This window comes from Anabrus simplex, chromosome 2, assembly GCF_040414725.1.
Source record: "Anabrus simplex isolate iqAnaSimp1 chromosome 2, ASM4041472v1, whole genome shotgun sequence".
Taxonomy (NCBI): domain Eukaryota; kingdom Metazoa; phylum Arthropoda; class Insecta; order Orthoptera; family Tettigoniidae; genus Anabrus; species Anabrus simplex.
Window position 1 is genome coordinate 1197201215 of NC_090266.1, and position 20430 is coordinate 1197221644.

The window sequence follows — 20430 nt, forward strand, 5'->3', positions numbered from 1 at the left end:
TCAAAATTTTAAATCTATTATGGGACGTAACAGGTCTACTGTGAAATATTGAAGGAAGAGTCCTTGTGCTATGAGGAGGCCAGCTGATAAATAAGAGCAACTGGTTCCAATTACAAGGTACTTTAACATTGGAACAAGACCTCAGAAGGACAACAGAAGTTACGGTATCCGATAAGACCATAAGGAACACGTTATGCGAAAGGAATTAATGACCCAGACGACCTATTTGAGTGCCTCGCTTAATGCAGCAACATTAAGCTACTCGCCTTTTGTTCGCCCATAATCATGTCAATTGGCAACTTCGCCACTGGAGAGCTGTGTTGTTCATAGACAAGTCACGATTTCCTCTGACTCAAAGTGATGCCCACGTACATATACAGAGACCCTGGTGAGAGTTACTTGCCAAATGTTGTACAGCAAATAGACAAATTCAGACAAGGTTCTGTGATGGCATGGGGTGGCATTACTTTTGGCAGGCATACAGATCATCATCTTGTCCGTGGCTTCCTTGCTGCTAGGGATTATATCACCAGATTTTGTTAGACCATATGGTAGTTGCTGCATATGGTGTTGGACCTGAAATCCTACTCATGCAGGACAATGCCAGGGAGCATGTTGCGGCCGACACCAGGGTCGGCTTGAGAAGGCTTCAGATTCGAGTGAAGGAACGGCCAGCAGTAAGTCTTGATCTAAATCCCATTGAACACGTGTGGGATATGCTAGACAGATGTGTTCATGGTCATCCTGTTGCACCACAGACTCTTCATGAACTATCACAGGATCTCACTGAAGAATGAAAATGGATACCACAGAGTGACCTCTGTAGACTTGTTAATGATGGCATACATGATACTAAAGCTCTCAAACTCAGAAGAAAACCAAACACGATGACTGGATGAATGGCTATTCCCACTTTGTTTCTGACACTATTCGGACATTTAAGTTTGTTTTGCAGAAATGAATGAGAATCAAATTATATTTTGCTGTGTAATTTATCTGTAAATAATACAGGTACATCTGGTAGCATTGCTAGTTGTCAATTATTATTCTAAGCAGTATGGCACATTTTCAAAAGCATGTTCTGCTAATTCTTGGGACAATGTAATATTCTTCACCGAAATGAAGAACAATAACTGCATGTACACAATGGAATACTGAGGGAATTTTTGCATTTATTTCATAATGCTGATAATTTCCCTGTGCAGTGGGATTATATTTTTTTATGTCATAAAAAAAAGTTTCATTGTGTTGATGTTGTTCAAATTCTGTTATTAAAACTCGCAGCTCAAGATTGGGAAATTGTTCGTTATACAGGGTGTTAGGTGTATACGTGCAGATATTAAGCTAGTCGGCTAAGAAAAATACATCTCATAATATATGCTATGTACTTTTTACCTTGTCCTATTAGTTTGCCCATAACTGAGCCAAATATTTCAGGACCTAATGTGTTTTGAACGGCCGTAGCAGGATACGCCGGTGATGTCATTCTGTCCACGCGTAGCGGAAGTACAGTAGCCGAGTATAAGACTTGTTGAACCTGTTTCTTATCGCAGGCCAACACATGTTGTTGTGCACTTCCCCTAAAGGCTTGGCAAGTACAAGAGGATGACTCACGTGCCAGGTCACTTGCTGTACTCGAAAACCGGTGTAGGGTACTCTGTGTGAAAAGTACACAGAATCCTTACAGTGACGTCGAAGATCCGTACAAGCACATACGTGCGAATCAAGTGTTGTGTATTTGTGTGCGATTTTTAAGACGTCAATGGCATTACTCAGTGATCCAAGCTGACAAAATGAAAGGAAATGGTTAATAAGTAAATGAAATATGGGCGCAACATTTCTGTGCTGTTATTGCGACAGTCTACGATGAATTTCTGACAATAGACAATGCGGGTTGTCTATGCTTATTCATAAACATTTTAGGTCATTGAAAGGACGGTGGACAATGAAAGAAAAGGCTATAAGTATTCAGTGAAATTGTTATTAATGAGACAAATTTCAAAAACCGTAGTTGCATCCATCGTGAACATTGCTCGAAGGAAAAAGACCTACTGTGGAATTGCCGCCGGGCATTTCTAATAGAAGGCTTATTCTTCCTTTTCCTAATCTGTTTACCCTCCAGGGTTGGTTTTTCATGGGACTCAGCAAGGGATCCCTCCTCTACCGCCTCAAGGGTACTGTCCTGGAGCGTGAGACATTGGATCGGGGATACAACTGGGGAGAATGACCAGTACCTCACCCAGGAGGCCTCATCTGCTATGCTGAACAGGGGCCTTGCGGGGGTATGGGAAGATTGGAAAGGATAGACAAGGAAGAGGGAAGGAAGCGGCCGTGGCCTTAAGTTAGGTACCATCCCAGCATTTGCCTGGAGAAGGGGGGAACTACGGGAAACAACTTTCAGGATGGCTGAGGTGGGAATCGGACCACCTCTACTCATTTGACCTCCCGAGGCTAAGTGGACCCCGTTCCAGCCCTCGTACCACTTTTCAAATTTCTTGTCAGAGCTGGAAATCGAACCCGAGCTTCGGGGGTGGCAGCTAATCACAATAACCACTGCACCACAGAGGCGGACGGAAGGCTTATTACTGAACAGTAAGTACCGATAGGTAAAATGATAACTGTAATGGACCCGTTTAATTAGAACTTCCGTAAAAATAATATTACTACTACTACTACTACTACTACTAATAATAATAATAATAATAATAATAATAATAATCATAATAATAATATCTTTACGTTCCACTAACTAATTTTCACGGTTTTCGGAGACGCTGAAATGCCAGAATTTTTTATCGCAGTATTTTTTAATGCAAATAAATCTACAGACACGAGACTGACGTATTTGAGCACCTTCAAATACCACCGGACTGAGCCAAGACCAAGCCTCCCAAGTTGGGTTCAGAAGGCCAGCACTTTACGCAGTGCTGCACCAATCATCTTGCCGGGCTGAGTGGCTCAGACGGTTGAGGCACTGGCCTTCTGAGTCCAGTCTTGACAAGGTGCTCAAATACGTCAGCCTTGTGTCAGTAGATTTACTGGTACTGAAGAACTCCTATGGTACTAAATTCCTGCAAATCCGCGTCTCCGAAAACCGTGAAAAGTAGTTAGTGGGATGTAAAGCCAATGACATTATTATCATCATCTTACCTGCACAGTTCATAGGGGTATCTTACCTGGAGTTCCTCATAGGTACGTTATTAGAGCTTTCAGAGGACGCTCCGTTTCGACTACGCTGAAACGTGGTTTTTACACGATGGTCCACCACCTGATATAAGCCGCTTACTGCGTGATCATTTGGATCAGTCCTTTGGTCTATGGCGAATAGGACGACATGGACCCATCAATTGGCCCGCCAGATCTCCAATGGATATTACGGAAGACTGGATTCGGAGAAGTGATTTTCTTTTGTTAGATGCTTTACGTCGCACCAACACAGAGAGGTCTTATGGCGACAATCGGGCAAGAAAGGCCTAGGAATGGTAAGAAAGTGGTCGTGGCCTTAATTAAGGTTCAACCCCCGCAATGCCTGGTGTGAACTTGGGAAACCACGGAAAACCATCTTCAGGGTTGCCGACATTGGGGTTCGAAGCCCCAATCTCCCGGATGCGAGCTCACAGCTGTGCGCTCCTAACCGCATGGCCAACTCGCCGGGTACGGAGAAGTGAAGCCTGCAGAGTAGTCCAGGGAGGTCACTTGAACAATTGCTACGTGTTTCACATTGGTAGGTCAGATGTTACACCATTTCTGCAGCGTATTGAGTTGGGAGTTCAGTTCTCAATCGATGTAGTATTTTGAGTCTCGATAGTTCGATATTCTCATAAATCCGAGCAGAAAAATTGAAGTACCGGTAACAAAAATTATAAATCTAGAGTTTCAGTTCGCGATTGTCTTGTACGTGGCGCAAGCTGAACACAACACACGGAAGACGTGCTTGTTAAAACGCTAGATATTGACCTTGAACACAGCATGGCAGTTCTTCATTCTACACTGTACTGGTTTGGGTACATTGCGTGTGTGTGTCTGTTGATGTGCATGTTTGATGTTTATACACAAAACCTGTTTGTCACACTTTGTCCTCGAGTGCTAACCACAATACGGAGATACACCTGACTCATCGCAAAGAGACCTGGTTCTGGTCTTACGCATACTATCCTGTAGTAAACTACTGCGAGCGATGTAGGCACGGGTGAAGTACATTTCATCTTGTTTCCTCCTACACCACGCATATTTTACTATTTTCTTCCCTGCCTTTCAGCTCCTAATGACTTGTTGATAATAATACCGGTAATGTTATTTGCTTTACGTCCCACTAACTACTCTTATTGTTTCTGGAGGCGCTGAGGTGCTGTAATTTAGTCTCGCAGGAGTTCTTTTTACGCGCCAGTAAATCTACCGACACGAGGCTGACTTATTTGAGCATCTTCGAATACCATCGGACTGAGCCAAGATCGAGCCTGCCAAGTTGGGGTCAGAAGGCCAGCACCTCAACCGTCGAGCCACTCTGCCCGGCAGCAAAAAATATTATTATTATTATTATTATTATTATTATTATTACCGGGCGAGTTGGCCGTGCGGTTAGAGACGCATGGCTGAGAGCTTGCATCCCGGAGATAATGGGTTCGAATCCCACTGTCGGCAGCCCAGAAGATGGTTTTCCGTGGTTTCCCATTTTCACACCAGGCAAATGCTAGGGCTGTACCTTAATTAAGGCCACGGCCGCCTCCTTCCAACTCCTAGGCCTTTGCTATCCCATCGTCCTATAAGACCTATCTGTATCGGTGCGTCGCACCGACACAGATAGGTTTTATGGCGACAGATATAACTAAGGACTAGGATCGGGAAGGAAGCAACCGTGGTCTTAATTAAGGTACAGCCCTAGCATTTGCCTGGTGTGAACATGAAAAACCATGGAAAATCATCTTTAAAGCTGCCGACAGAGGGATTCGAAGCCAGTACATCCCGAATATTGGATACTGTTCGAACTTTAGCGACAGCTACTATCAAGCTCGGTGATGATTTAAGAGTGGATTTCTGCCGCTGGTTAATTGATCAAGCACTCAATCCAGAATTTCTGTCAAGTGTATTAGTGACACTTGAGGCAATTTTTATAGAAGGAGTGTTTAATATTTAGTATACCAAGGCAACCTCTAGCACCGGCTCTCAATTAATATCTGGATGGATGCAGTGGGAAGTCTGTCTCTTTGACCAATCGTCTTTTTATTAGCGTTATTTTGCTTTACGCCCCACATACTATTTATACCGTTTTCTGAGACGCTGAGGTGACGAAATTTCATATCGCAGGAGTTCATTTACGTGCCAGTATTTCTACGACACGAGACTGACGTATGTGTGCCCCATCAAATATCATCAGACTGAGCCAAGATTGAACCTGCCAAGTTGGAGGTCGGAAGATAAGGACCTCAACGGTCTCGGACACTCAGACCGGTACCAATCACCTTACTTGCATAAATTTGATCGGTGTAGCTTTCCTTATGGTGACGATGAGACGGGAAAGGGCTAGTATCGGAAAGGAAGCGATCGTGGCATTCATGACGTTACAGCCCCAGCATTTGCCTGGTGTGAACATGAAAAACCACGGTAAACCACCTTTAGGGCTGCCGACAGAGGGGTTGGAACCCACTATATCCCACTCATGAGCTGTGGAATATCCCCATTCAATAGGACAAGGCAGTTTCCAGCACCGGTTCTAATTAATATCAGGATGGGTGTAGTTGGAGGTCGGTTACATCTTTTTATTAATGTTATCTTGCTCCTGTACAGTAGATATAGTACGTTACTGGAGCTTTCGGAGGACGTGTCGCTTCGACTACGCCGAACCACGTGGATTTTACACGATGGTGCAGACATTTCCTCAACGGTAGACAGGACGATGTGGAACTATCAATTGGCCAGCCCTTATTCCAGTGGATTGTTATGCCTGGGGGGGACATGAGAAACAAAGTATACCGAACTGAGGTAACCACTTCGGATGACCTCCATGAACGTATGTTTAAGCACCAGAGGATATTCTGAACCACAGTGGTGTCTTGGCTCGAATGACAAGTTGCTTTACGTCACACCAACACAGATGGGTATTATAGCGATGACGGGGCAGGTAAGGGTTAGGAGTGGGAAGGAAGCAACCATGGCCTTAATTAAGGTACAGCCCCAGCATTTGCCTCGTGTGAAAATGGGAAACCGCGGAAAACCATCTTCAGGGCTACCGACAGTGGGGTACGAACCCACTATCTCCCGAATACTGGATACTGGTAGCACTTAAGCGACTGCAGCTATCGAGCTCGGTGTACCAGTAAATATACCGACACGAGGCTGACGTATTTGAGCACCTTCAAATACCACTGCACGGGGCCAGGTTCGAACATGCGAAGTTGGAGTCAAAAGGCTGGTATCTCAACCATTGTAGCCACTCAACCAGGCAGGAAGCACGAAATGTAGGTACGTTTAATTTACTTAGTTGTATAATATGTCCATTTTTCGTTTGAAACAAAACGTTCGATGTGCTTCGATAATTCAATTCTGATTCTACTCATATGGATATCCTATGCCATGCATTTGTTCATTGGCGCAAGGAACTGTCGTCCTTCTTCTACCTTTACGCAATGCACAATGGGGATCGTACCGCATTTCACGTCCCGGCGTGCGTATCCCAACCAATAATTATATCACACGCTCGTACAGGTCACGCACCGACACAGGTTTTCAGGTCATTTCCTTACTCACTAGACCACAGGGCTGACGACCACAGATATCCCTATCCCCTAAAGGACGTAACAGCAAATGAACCAGTATTAACCCTGAGAATTCAATACATCTCCAGGGTCCGAAACCGATAACTAGTGTTGTCTGAAACCCCTAAGACGGAAACTAAATACTAACAACAACAAACCAGTCTGGCGATAATGTAACGTAACATGTTGTAGACTGGTAGCCTTCAGCTGTTACCCTAGGTCAGTTGCTCGTAAACATAAAACCAGTTTGGCAAGTATATTACGTAACATCTCGTGGCATTGAATAGGGAGCGCTCAGCTGTCACAGTAGTACATTTGCTCTTAAACATAAACAGAACAGAAACCAGTTTGGCAGGGATGGCGCGTGACTTGCCTGTTATCAAAGGAAAGCTATTCATTCACAAAGAACAAGGCATACTACCTATTCTAAAAACATCGTACCCCTTTGCTCTCGAAAATAACTTCCGAGGATTACTAAAAGTTTGATATATAGTGGTTCGTCACATCGTTCTCTATTGCTACAAAAAATATCTGCACGTATACACCTAACACCCTGTATAGAGTGGCTTATTATAAGGAGGATATTTCATACTACACGGTATAATGTGTAACTTTTAAATAATGAAAATTATTTACAAATACGTACATAAGAATTTTGGAATTTGAGAAGCTGCTTTTTGAAGCCTACAGTTAACTCCTCATCTCTGCAAAACAGATAGACATAGGTAAGGCCGTTGGGCCTTAGGCCTTTTCTTACACTAAACCAATACAGTAGACATTGAATATAAATATGAATTCAAATACACAGAAATATATTTACTGTGAGTTAATTACCTGTTGATGTCTCAGTTTGTTGCTCCACTGCTATCTCCTCCTGCTGAGATTCTATTACTTCCTTTTTCACATCTGATATATATTCCTTATTTGGCACTTCACTAACTAAATTTCTTTCCTTTTCATCATTAATGATGTCCAGTTTGTGTACACTTGACAAGTTCTCAGCTGAATTTGTTCTCTGCGATGCTTTCCTTGGAGTCCAGGATGTAGTAAAAGTTAGAGAGTCCAGATTTTTAGATATCATATCATCTAAACTGCCTTTGTTTTGGGCCTTTGTTTTAGGTTGCAAGAAATCATCTGGTAAGTAATTACGCTTATTCATTTCAGAAATTGTATTAATCGGTGATATTATATTGTCTTCTGAATCTCGCATACTACTATCATTTGCAAGAGAATATCTCTGGTGTGATATATGTTTTGATTTGCCTGGAAGGGTATATGGTGCTAAATAATTTCGAGGACAGAGTCCAGCATTTCCAGTATGATTTTTTACTTCACACCAGTCCTCATTAATTTGCTTAAGAATGTATACAACTTCACCATCTTTTACAGTAATATCACCATTCATTTGTGCATCAAAATTATACAACACAACAGCAAATGAATCTGGAATTAAATTATTTTCAACTTTATTGCTGGGATCATCCCCTCTGAAAGAATGATGCACATTTTCTGTCATAGGCGCAAAGTCTATGTTACAGTCCACAATGATATTTATATAACTGGATGGGAAGATACCCTTCCTGCCATCAATTTTCCCCTCAACCCACTCCTTATTCACATGACGAATTAACGTCACTATTTCCCCCTCGTGGAAACTTAGTTCATTATCAAACTGAGCATAAAATGGATACAATGTAATTCCATATGGAATAATATCCAATTCCATGGGTGCTTGATATTCTAAGTACACCTTCTTATGATTAAACATGTCACTAGGTGATGAACTTTGTATATTCTGAGTACTATGTTCAGATTGGAACATTGATGGCATATTCCTTTTAAAGTAATCATCTTCTAAAATACTCAGGTCATCAGTGCAATTATTAAGGTTAACCAAGGGCACCTGGTTGTCTGCTTCTATTCCGAAATTTGGTTTGGTAGAACTACTATCATCAAAATATGATGAACTTCGTACATTCTCTACACTTTCTCCAGACTGGAAAACTGATGGCATATTCACTTTGAAGTAATCATCATCATCTGTAATACTGATGTTGTGAAGGTGACTTTCATTAGAGGTATCAGGTACTGACATATCATCTAATTCTTCTACAGCACTTACATATGCAGATGGAAATATACCCGTCCGGTTGCCACAAACACCCCTGAAAAGCAGGACGTAAACTTATCAAATTCCACACTGTTGCATGAGAATTACATAAAAATAACAATGAAACCATTCAAATGCATAAAGACAATACCAAAAAAAAAAAAAACTGGATAATAATTCATTTCTAAAGAAAGTGTCAGACATTCTATGAACACAACAGACTAAATTCTCAGCATTTCCATAACATAGCTTTCAAGACAAGTGTTATTTCTTCGCATATGCTATTCTTTGATCAATTCCTAATACCTCATAGAAATGTACTTCACTCAACAGTACACACTTTAACAGGTGTATCAACCTTGGGATTACCTTTCAGTTTAATAAATACAGATATTATACTTAAGTACCAATATATGATATACATTCACTGCCAAAAAAAACTTTTAAGCACATGGAAGGAATGGTCCGATGTCGACATAATTTCGTACCGATACATACCATCGAAGGGTATGTAAATGATGTGACAACTAGAATGGCCAATAGTGTGCATTAGCATTGTTACTACATAACCATGTCATTAGGCCTGATGGGGTATACAAGGGGCATGCGCAGCATCAGATGATTAGTGAGCCCTGTGAAGGACCACGGAGAATACCGTGTGCTTGTCAGAGACGACATTACCAGCACTTGACAGATTTTGAAAGGAGCCTCATTGTGGGTGCATGTGGTCGACTGGTCTAATCGTGCAATATCCAAGTTTGTGCAGCATTCAGATGTAACAACCGCCCGATGTTGCACTGAATGAGAATGTGAGAGAAACCACGTGTCATCAAGATTTGGTCAACCAAGTCTGATCACACCAAGAGAGGATCGCCTTATTGTGCACCAAGCACGTCGTAATCCTCTTTACATCTGTGCCTGCCAATCTGGGTGCAAATAAGAGACTCATTAAAACCCTGTGTCATCCCTCACCATTGATCAAAGACTAGCGGCTGCCAAACCACACCACTGAATTGCCGTCCCACACGTAGGCTGCCGCTAATCCCGTATCACATACGGCTGCATAGAGAATGGTGCTGTACCCGGGAAGCATGGACACTGCCGACAAGTGGTGTCGGATCATTTTCAGCGATTAATCTTGGTTCCATACTATCGCAGGAGCCTCCGTGGCTCAGACGGCAGCGCGTCGGCCTCTTTCCGCTGGATACCATGGTTCAAATCCCGGTCACTCCATGTGAGATTTGTGCTGGACAAAGCGGAGGCGGGACAGGTTTTTCTCCGGGTACTCCGGTTTTCCCTGTCATCTTTCATTCCAGCAACACTTTCCATTATCATTTCATAGCATTTATAACTCATTAATAAATCACCTTGGGAGTGGTGACCCCATTGTAATAACAGCCTATATATATATGTTTCATTCATTACATCCCTGACCCGGTCAATGACTGGACAACAGGTTGTAGGTTTTCATTTCCGTACTATCGCAGATGACCTCGCCTGCGAGTATGGTGGCACCAAGGGGAAGTGCACATTCTGCCAGTGTTTCGGAGAGACACACTGGTGTTACTCCTGGTGTCATGAAGCGGCGAGCCATCGGGTATGAAATCAAGTCACCTTTGGTAGTGATTCAGGGAACTCTGACAACTTAATGGTTTGTCACGGACATCCCATGTCCTCATGTATTAATTCCCATGAGACAGTATCTTGGTACCATCTTTCAACAGGACAACTCTCATCCACACATGGCACATGTTTCTTATGAACTGCCTACATGATATTGAGGTACTCCCTTGCCAACCAACATCTCCAATCTGTCCCCAACAGAGCATGTGTGGGACCAACTTGGACGTCAACTACATCCCAGTGACATTATCCAAAATATCGAGGGCCAGTTACAACTGTTGTAGGTCAACTTGCCTCAGCAAAGGATATAAAACCTGTATGGCTCCTTTCCTATCTGAATCACTGCAGGCATCCAGGTCCAAAGGGGTGCAACATCCTACTGACAAAGGAGAACTAATGTGTTCGTACTTCCAACTTTGTTGTAAGGTTGTTTTTTTTTTTTTTTTGTTTTTTTTTTGTTTTTTTTTTTTTTTTTTTTTTTTTTTTTTGCAAGTTGTTTTATGTCGCACCGACACAAATAGGTCTCATTGAAAGTTAGAAACTTCATTTTGTTCTGTATTGAACTGGGATTACAGTAAAATGAAAATGTTAAAGGTCCACCTTTTCAATACCATGAATGTTTATTGATGTGAATATATATCACATAACGTTTAGAGAAGGTTGGTACTAGTTTCGACGCTCATTGCGCGTCATCATCAGCCAACAAATCAATTGAGCAAAATGCAACTTATCGAATAGCAATATATAATATATGATAGCACCTACAAGACAAATGTTAAACTATGACTATTGTCACGGCCACCAAATTAGGCGGGTGAGGAAAACTGCGCTGTCGTCAGATATGGGACAGATGGTCGAGAGTCGCTTACCTCCGGGCACGGATTGGCAACGCTGATCGTGCAGTGCTGTCAAACTGAAGCCCATCCGCTCCAGGCCACCTTACCCGAGTCATTCCCTGTCATGCAGCTGTTGAGCTCGCAACGTAAGTGCAGTTAAAGATGTATGGTGAATGTGAATTGATTTGGGCTCAAGTCAAGAGAGAAGTGGCAGAGAGGAACAAGACATTCAAAATAAAGGATGTAGAAAAACTCACGTCAGAAGCCATAGACCGTGTGACTGCTTCAGACTGGGAAAAGTGCTTCAATCGCGCGGAAAATCTTCAAACAGACGATTGGGCCAAGGAAATAGTAAGGGACGTAAGAATGGAGCCATTCATCATCATCGGTGTAAAAGACAACTCGACAGATAGTGAGATGAGTGATGACAGTGACTAAGAAATCTTAGGCTGCCTTGAAGCTAGAAACCGATTCTTACTTCATTGTAAATTAATGAAAACCTATTCTTTAAAGTAGTTCTTTTTCTATATCACTCAGTACAATATAAAGTATTCAAATACGGTATTTAAAGTTATAATGTAATAAAACTGATACAGATTAATATGTAATCTGAAAGTAATTACGGCGTCCTGTGTTGGTGCGCACGCCCCGAACTGCCTCAGCTAGTGACATTTACATGATCGCTTTCCCGGCCATTTTTCAGGAAAATTATAAGACTCACGGAAATATTTTTCAGATAAAAAATATAAGGCGATTTTTTTACATTTTTCCCGCAGACAAAATGTTATTGGCTGAAGAAATAAGAACTTGGCCGCTTACTGAAATGTTCAATACATGATCCTACGGATTTAAATTTACTCGTTCAAGATTTTATTTTTAATAATTATTTAAAATGGTTTATATGGAAAATAGTTATACCACTGAAATCATCAGTCTTTTCTGAAGCTTGTAGTATAATTTGATTCGAAACATTGTATGAAGTAACATTAGGAGCTTGAGAGAGAACAACTTGCTTTGCGCTCCGAAATGATGTGTTCAGTTAGACATTTCTTCGCCAGTTGCTACATATCCTTGGCAACAGTGTAATTTCTCTGACCCGCCTAATTTGGTGGCCGCGACAATAGTTGAAATATAAAACACATGACAGCAAATACAAGGATTAATGTTGAAAGCTAAATTGTCAAAAGTTAAAACAATGAAAGCAAAACAGAGAAGGTAACAATAGTTAGGGTATGATACATGAGAAAGTAGTCCAGCTTGAGGTTTGTAGAACATAAGGTGTATCTATATACAACATTTAAATGCACCTACTAAAGCAAATTTTAAATGTAACATTAAAATGATGAGGGTATGGTGCATCTAACAATCTAAAACATATGACAGCACCTATAAAGTCACTGTTAGATTATAACCAGTTGAAATGGTGTGGTGTGTCTGACAGTAAAACATAACATTTTTGAGAAGGTATCCCAGTTGTTGAGTCTTGATAAACAAGAGAATAGTCCAGCTTGAGGTGCATAAATCATAAGGCAACATATGTTATCAGTGGGAAGAATAATCTTGTTCTCTTAAGTTGAGGTGATTCACAGGCTTAATTCAGGTGGTTTCGAAGCCAACAATGTGGTCGTGTGAAGATCATAATTTGAATTAACGTCACGATTCCCAGTTCAGTATGGAAACAAGGAGACCTTGAGTAGCCCTGTACTATCCCAATGACGCCAAAAGACCTGTCTGTGTCAGAAACAAATAGGAAGGGAAAAAATAAAAAGGCAAATTAGGAGAAAACATAAAGTAGCCCAGAGAGTGATGTGAAGAGATAAGAATTCATGGTTATAAGTGAACAGTTAAAAATCACATGGTATTTGACAATATAAAAAGGTTTATTTTTGGATGGAAGGTATAGGAATTCTATATTTTGATGTGAACCTTTGTAGCAGTGCACAGAAATGTCTCATGGCGATGATGGGATAGGAAAGGGCTAGGAGTGGGAAGGAATCTGCCATGGCCTTGATTAAAGTACAGCCCCAGCATTTGTCTGGTATGAAAATAGAAAACCACAGAAAACCACCTTCATTGCTGTCAACAGTGGGGTTCGAACACATTAAGAAATTGAGGAAGGGTGACCAAACAACACACTGACCCAAATCAGTCTACACAACAACAAGAACTTGATATTAGGCAAGTTATTGAGTTTCCTTGAAGTTCATCCTTAACCCTCAAGTACCGAGATCCGGTCACCGAGACCGCTACAGCATGGTTGGCTTTAAATATCTGGAAACTCTGCTGTTGCGATAACTTGTGCTGCTAGCTACCTTATCAATGGGTTCTGAAAATAACTTCACCCCCTGTAGTATGACCGTAACAAGTTCAAGGTTACACACAGTCGTGATTGATGTCCAGGAAACAGCCTGCGAGACCGGACTACGGCATTTATGTTATCAGTAGATGTGAACTGCCTCAGCGATCAGTAATCATTCATCACATGCAAGCGGTCCATGAAACTGGATCTTGCTGTTTTATTTATCAGTGAGTGTGAAGCGAACAGTCTCAGTAATAATACTTCATGAAGGAGGTTTATGGTACGAACAGTCCTGCAGGAACTAGTGTCTCAAATAATACTGCAATGGATACTTCCAGGACATGTGTTACAAGTGAAAGCTTTACTAAATTTGTGCAGGAGTGGCTTGAAGAGGACTGTAGTGATGGAGACAGTTGTGAAGACAATATCACTATCGTAATCTATAATCTTCATTTCCGTATTGACGAATTACACAATTAAAAATAGGAAAGAATTTCCACTAATCAATACTTTGTTTTTTTATTGCCTATATTAAGCTACAGGACCGGTTTCGACCCCATATACAAGGTCATCTTCAGCTGAACCATGAATACATATTTATATGATGAAGCTTTGATTAAATTGCATTGTCAAAGGAATGTTATATGATGATGTGCATTTAGTCACATACAAATGGGGCATGTCTTATCGTGAATTGGCATATATGTCAGTATGTACAATATTGCAACTGTATGTCTAAAATATTATGTTGAGGTCCTAAAATTAGTGTATAAAACATATCTTCACTGAAACTAACTTATATATATATATGTACAGGATAAAATACAATATATAAAAAACATTTCGTGCACATGAACATTCGTATCTTGCTTGTTGGTCAATTCATCAACTCTCGTATTAAAGTCCCATTTACATTTGTACACTCAGCTGCTGTTCTTGGAGTTTAAAAGATATGGTTGTAAAATTGCATGAGTAAAAGATTAGTCTTCATGTGGGATAAAACACTTTCCAATTTTAAAAAAAAAGGTTGCCAGATGTATGGATAAAATTTGGCTAAAATACGTTCAGCTCTGCTATGTATGTTGCCTTATGTTAGAATCAAATCTTGTTGTCCTGTGGCGTCCATAAAATTGGGTTCAAAGTAATGGCTCCTTTCCCATTTGTAGCTGTGCAATGGTGTTATGTTTATCTGTGGAAGATAAGATTGAGCTATGAGAGATATTATGTTGGAGGAATGTCTAAAGGTTATATGTGTAAATTTGAATATGAACTTACTATATTGTTGGTGTAGCCAAGTTGCGTTTGACGTGCGAGCTTGTAGTGTATTACTTCGTGTTCTTCTTGGGCTCATGCTAGCTGCTGTGAGGGGAAGGGAAGGAGGGGTAGGGAGAGTTGTTGTTGTGGGGGTAGGGGTGGAGCTGAGTGTGTTGTTTGATGTTTTTTTGTTACGTGTCGCGTTCTGTTTGTCAATTAACTTAAGGTAAGAGTTTTTTAGAGCGGGCCCCCTGCTCAACATAACAGAAGAATTTTACATTACTCTAGATCAGTACACCAATTCAAATTACAACATAAATGAAATCACAGAAAAAACTAACATCATCTTCAATACAGTTATCCCCGCTCTAAAAAACTCTTACCTTAAGTTAATTGACAAACAGAATGCGACACGTAACAGAAAAACATCAAACAACACACCCAGCTCCACCCCTACCCCCACAACAACAACTCTCCCTACCCCTCCTTCCCTTCCCCTCACAGCAGCTAGCATGAGCCCAAGAAGAACACGAAGTAGTACACTACAAGCTCGCACGTCAAACACAACTTGGCTACACCAACAATAGTAAGTACATATTCAAATTTACACACATAACCTTTAGACATTCCTCCAACATAATATCTCTCATAGCTCAATCTTATCTTCCACAGATAAACATAACACCATTGCACAGCTACAAATGGGAAAGGAGCCATTACTTTGAACCCAATTTTATGGACGCCACAGGACAACAAGATTTGATTCTAATATAAGGCAACATACATAGCAGAGCTGAACGTATTTTAGCCGAATTTTATCCATACATCTGGCAACCTTTTTTTTCAATTGGAAAGTGTTTTATCCCACATGAAGACTAATCTTTTACTCATGCAATTTTACAACCATATCTTTTAAACTCCAAGAACAGCAGCTGAGTGTACAAATGTAAATAGGACTTTAATACGAGAGTTGATGAATTGACCAACAAGCAAGATACGAATGTTCATGTGCACGAAATGTTTTTTATATATTGTATTTTATCCCGTACATATATATATAAGTTAGTTTCAGTGAAGATATGTTTGATACACTAATTGTAGGACCTCAACATAATATTTTAGACATACAGTTGCAATATTGTACATACTGACATATATGCCAATTCACGATAAGACATGCCCCATTTGTATGTGACTAAATGCACATCATCATATAACATTCCTTTGAAAATGCAATTTAATCAAAGCTTCATCATATAAATATGTATTCATGGTTCAGCTGAAGATGACCTTGTATATGGGGTCGAAACCGGTCCTGTAGCTTAATATAAGCAATAAAAAACAAGTATTGACTGGTGGAAATTCTTTCCTATTTTTAATTGGACAATATCACTATTCATAGTGATCATAGTTCGGACTCAGAAAATAGTTTAAATCACAAGGAAATGGTAGTTAGTGCAGTGAACGATGAGATAGAAGAAAATAATGTGAGTGAATCTTCTGATGAAAGTAATAGTGACGCAATTTAACCTCATTATTATTAAGAGAAGAATCAATATAAATGGTCATCAAAATCCTGCGTCCCAAAGCATCCTCAGACACTGAAGCACAATATTTTGAGACTCCCAGCTTTACGACGTACAGCTCAAATTGGTAATGAAGCTGATCCCGTATCTGTATGGGATCTTCTTATAATGGATGATATTCTCGGTACTGTTCTTCGATGGACAAATGTAAAACTCACCAGAGAGAGAAGCAAGGACAAATCACAAATAGACTTGAGAAATGTAGATATAATGGAGCTGAAAGCCTTCATAGGTTTGTTATGAAAGCACAAAGTCAATTTTTGTGACAGATGGTACTGGGAGGGAAATATTCTGCTGCGTGATAAGTAAAAACAGATTTTAAACTCTTCTCTCAAAACTTAGATTTGACAACCTTGACGACATAAGTGAACGCAAAGAGATTGATCCTACAGCAAATATTTCTGAGGTATTTGACGCATTTGTCAGGAATTGTCAGAGTGCGTTCAGTGTTGGATCCTCTGTGTGTATTGATGAGATGCTGGTCAGCTTCAGGAGGAGGTGTAGATTCAAGATGTATATGCCTAGTAAGCCGTGCAAGTATGGACTAAAACCTTTTTGCAAGTTGCTTCACGTCGCACCGACACAGACAGGTCTTGTGGCAATGATGGGACAGGAAGGAGCTGAGAGTGGGAAGGAAGCGGCCATGGCCTTAATTAGGTACAGCCCCAGCATCTGCCAGGTGTGAAAATGGGAAACCACGGAAAACCAAATTCAGGGCTGCCAACAGTGGGGTTCGAACCCACTATCTCCCAAATACGTGGACTAAAACTGATGTGCCTTACTGATGCTAGGAACACTTATTTCTATAATGGGTACATCTACTGCGGTAAGAACTCGGACGGGTTAATACTTAGTGTAGAAGAACGACGTCTTTCGAAACCTACTCAAGCAGTACTTCAACTCAGTCCTCCCCTATATGTAGAGCCCTGTGCGGATATACAAAATAACATCCGCACTTCCTTCATCCGCATTTGTGAATGGTAATCCGCATCCGCAAATTGTTATTCATGGATATTCTAAATATTTACTTACAGTATATTACAACCAAAATATTGAAACGGATAGATCTGTTAACATAATACAATAGGCCTGAGACCTGGCACCACAACCCCTACAGTTACAGGTTTATGAGGGATTTTCTCTTTCGACAACTATCGATGTACTGACCTTTGTTCCTTTCTTCCACTAATTGCGGGCAGAAGCCAGTTAGGCTTAGGTCAGATTTACGCCTTTAAGATCTCAAGGCTCTATACATCACCATTCTCCCATACCAATATCACGGGTTGCCTAACTACAAGCAAAAGTAAGAGTATACCTGAGTGAAAATCAATAAACATCATTATTTAGAAATTATCAGCAATATTATCCGCACTGGCATACAGTTTGTCTCCACCAAGGCACTAACTTCGCGGATATCTGCATCCGTGGATGGATCTAACAGAAAGACAAGAAACTTACATACGTAGGAACTCTCAAAAAGAATAAACTGGAAATTCCACTGGCATTTTTGCCATAAAAGGCGAGAGAAGTAAGATCATGTCAATTTGGATTTACCAGACATTACTTTGGTATCAGAAGTCCCAAAGAAGGGATGAGCTGTTATTCTCATATCTTCTATGCACCATGACAGTGCAATTGATGCTGAGACTAATAAGTCTGAAATTACAATGTACTACAACTGCAAAAAAGGAGGCATAGACGATGTGGATGAAAAGTGTGTGGTTTATTGCACTGGACGGTGCACACGGCGGTGGCCCATGACTATTTTCTACAGGGTCCTGGACATCAGAGCTGCCAATGCCTTCAAGGATAATCCTGTGAGAACTAGGTTAGTATTCATGTTGGATCTCGCCTCCTCTCTTGTGAAACCGCAGATGGAAAGAGGAGTGAATGATTTTCATCTCACATTCAAGCTGCGAGCTTGCATCCACAGAGTTATGAGAATGCCAGATGAAGAACCAGAACCCTCATATGAAAAGTTGCAAAAAAGGAAAACGTGTTACCTGTGTGACCCAAAGAAGGAAAGGAGAACCTCGTACTTGTGCCACGGGTGCAAAAAACCAATTTGTTTGGAGTGCGCTAGTAAAGTATATACTCGCTGTACTCAGCAGGAGTAGAAATGAAGAATTTTTGCCTTGCAGAGTTTTTCCATGTTATTAATTATCATTAATTTCCACCATTTCTGTTTAGTCACGACTGTTTCTTAAGTGACTGCAGAAGAATTTTGCCTGTTACTTAGTGATATATCGTATTATTCCTTAGTTCCCTTATTGTTGTAATATTTTTCTGTGTTGCTACCTTTCGTCATAATTAAAACGATTTGTCATCAAGTGGTAGATTATTCCATTACTACTTGCGTATTTCCCCATCAAGAAAGGTCACTATTGAGTACTGGAAACGTTTCTAGACAATGTTAGAATTTATACATGTATTAAAATATAAAACACTTTCGGCGGTCTCACTGCCCGGACCTCGTGGATAGTGTTACAAACCAAGACCTCGCTTCTTACGGGTTAATGCAAATGTCGACATAACATTAAATCTACACACAAACAGAGCCGTCCCTTTGGCAGAAGCCTGAGGTGAGGTTTTCAGGAAAAATAATCGTAAATGTTATCTACATGACAGAATGTAAAGGAACATAAAATAACTAATATTAGCAAAAACTTGCAGCTTGACAGAATTACACACACTTACGTTTAATAACAATGGTTAGAAAATTTTAAAATATTTAAAAAACAACAGAAACTCATAATGCCTTTTCATGTACATTTTAACTTTCTTTGTGATACAATACAAAATATTATGATCTATTGAGCCCTTATTGAAGTGCTCATTCAATTAATCAATCATCTACTCGAATGTATAAAGAAGATTTTATTTTATTTAAGTCTCAGTTATGGCAGGGAACATCTACACTCAGCAGTACATGTCACAATTTCTGCAGGAAGCTTGGAGTTCAGGTTTATTTGCTCACCAACTAAGTTTGGAAGGTGGAATTTTGACATGACGTACACAAAGCAGAGAGTGGAAACAAAGGAACTCCCAACGGCAGACCAACGGAAAACATTTTGGAAGCCTGGCGTGAGGCTAGATGAGCTGGAAATATACGTTTGAAGTAAGCATCACGTACGCGATGTGCTGGATCAATTATAGGATAGCGTCACTGTCATTTTGGCATTGGTCTATGTGAGTGATGGCCCAGATCGAGCATACAACAGCATCTTAGAGGACGAATTGATAAAAGCGATGAGCGCGTGAACTAGCTACCCTATTATTCGGTGAGATTCTGTGCAGGTAACATCGAGAGAAATATTATTTACCCAAGTGCGGGTCAGAACTAATGTTTCTTGATCGTGTGGGGACTTGAACTTTGGTTTAGGACACTCAGTCAGGATTTCAATTATTCAAGATGTTAAACTTTTGAGAATGGCTTTTATTTTCCAATTTCCGGAGGGAAGAACAGTTTCCAGATAGTCATTCAATGTTTAGTAGCTTGCCGGTGTAAACAGTTGGTTTTTTTTTGCTAGCTGCTTCACGTCGCTTCGACACAGATAGGTCTTACGGCGACGATGGGAAAGGGAAGGGCTAGGAGTTGGAAGGAAGCAGCTGTGGCCTTAATTAAGGTACAGCCCCAGCATTTGCCTGGTGTGAAAATGGGAAACCACGGAAAACCATTTTCAGGGCTGCCGACAGTGGGGTTCGAACCTACTATCTCCCGAATACAGGATACTGGCCGCACTTAAGCGACTGCAGCTATCGAGCTCGGTAAAACAGATTTTAGGAGGACATCAAATTCAGTAATTTCCAGTCCAGCATTTTAATGGAAAATATTTGACCTAGTTACGGTATTAGATAAGAGAAATTGTTCCACAACTGAATGGGAACTGATTTCACGGTCTGTGGAAAATACCCCGGCTGTAGTATTCTAGTAACTGGTGGGTTAATCTTGACCCAGTTTCCTACACCA

The 20430-nt window shown here is 40.7% G+C and overlaps 1 protein-coding gene across 3 annotated transcripts in view; it reads right to left on the minus strand.

Annotated features, from left to right (window-relative positions):
- Window positions 1–20430, minus strand: part of LOC136863834 (dynamin-binding protein) — a 446212-nt gene that overhangs the window by 317615 nt on the left and 108167 nt on the right. For all 3 annotated transcript variants that reach the window (XM_068226424.1, XM_067140170.2, XM_068226425.1), the window contains one exon: window positions 7587–8917. In XM_068226424.1, the coding sequence (XP_068082525.1) occupies window positions 7587–8917 (1331 nt within the window). The remainder of the gene's footprint in view (window positions 1–7586; window positions 8918–20430) is intronic.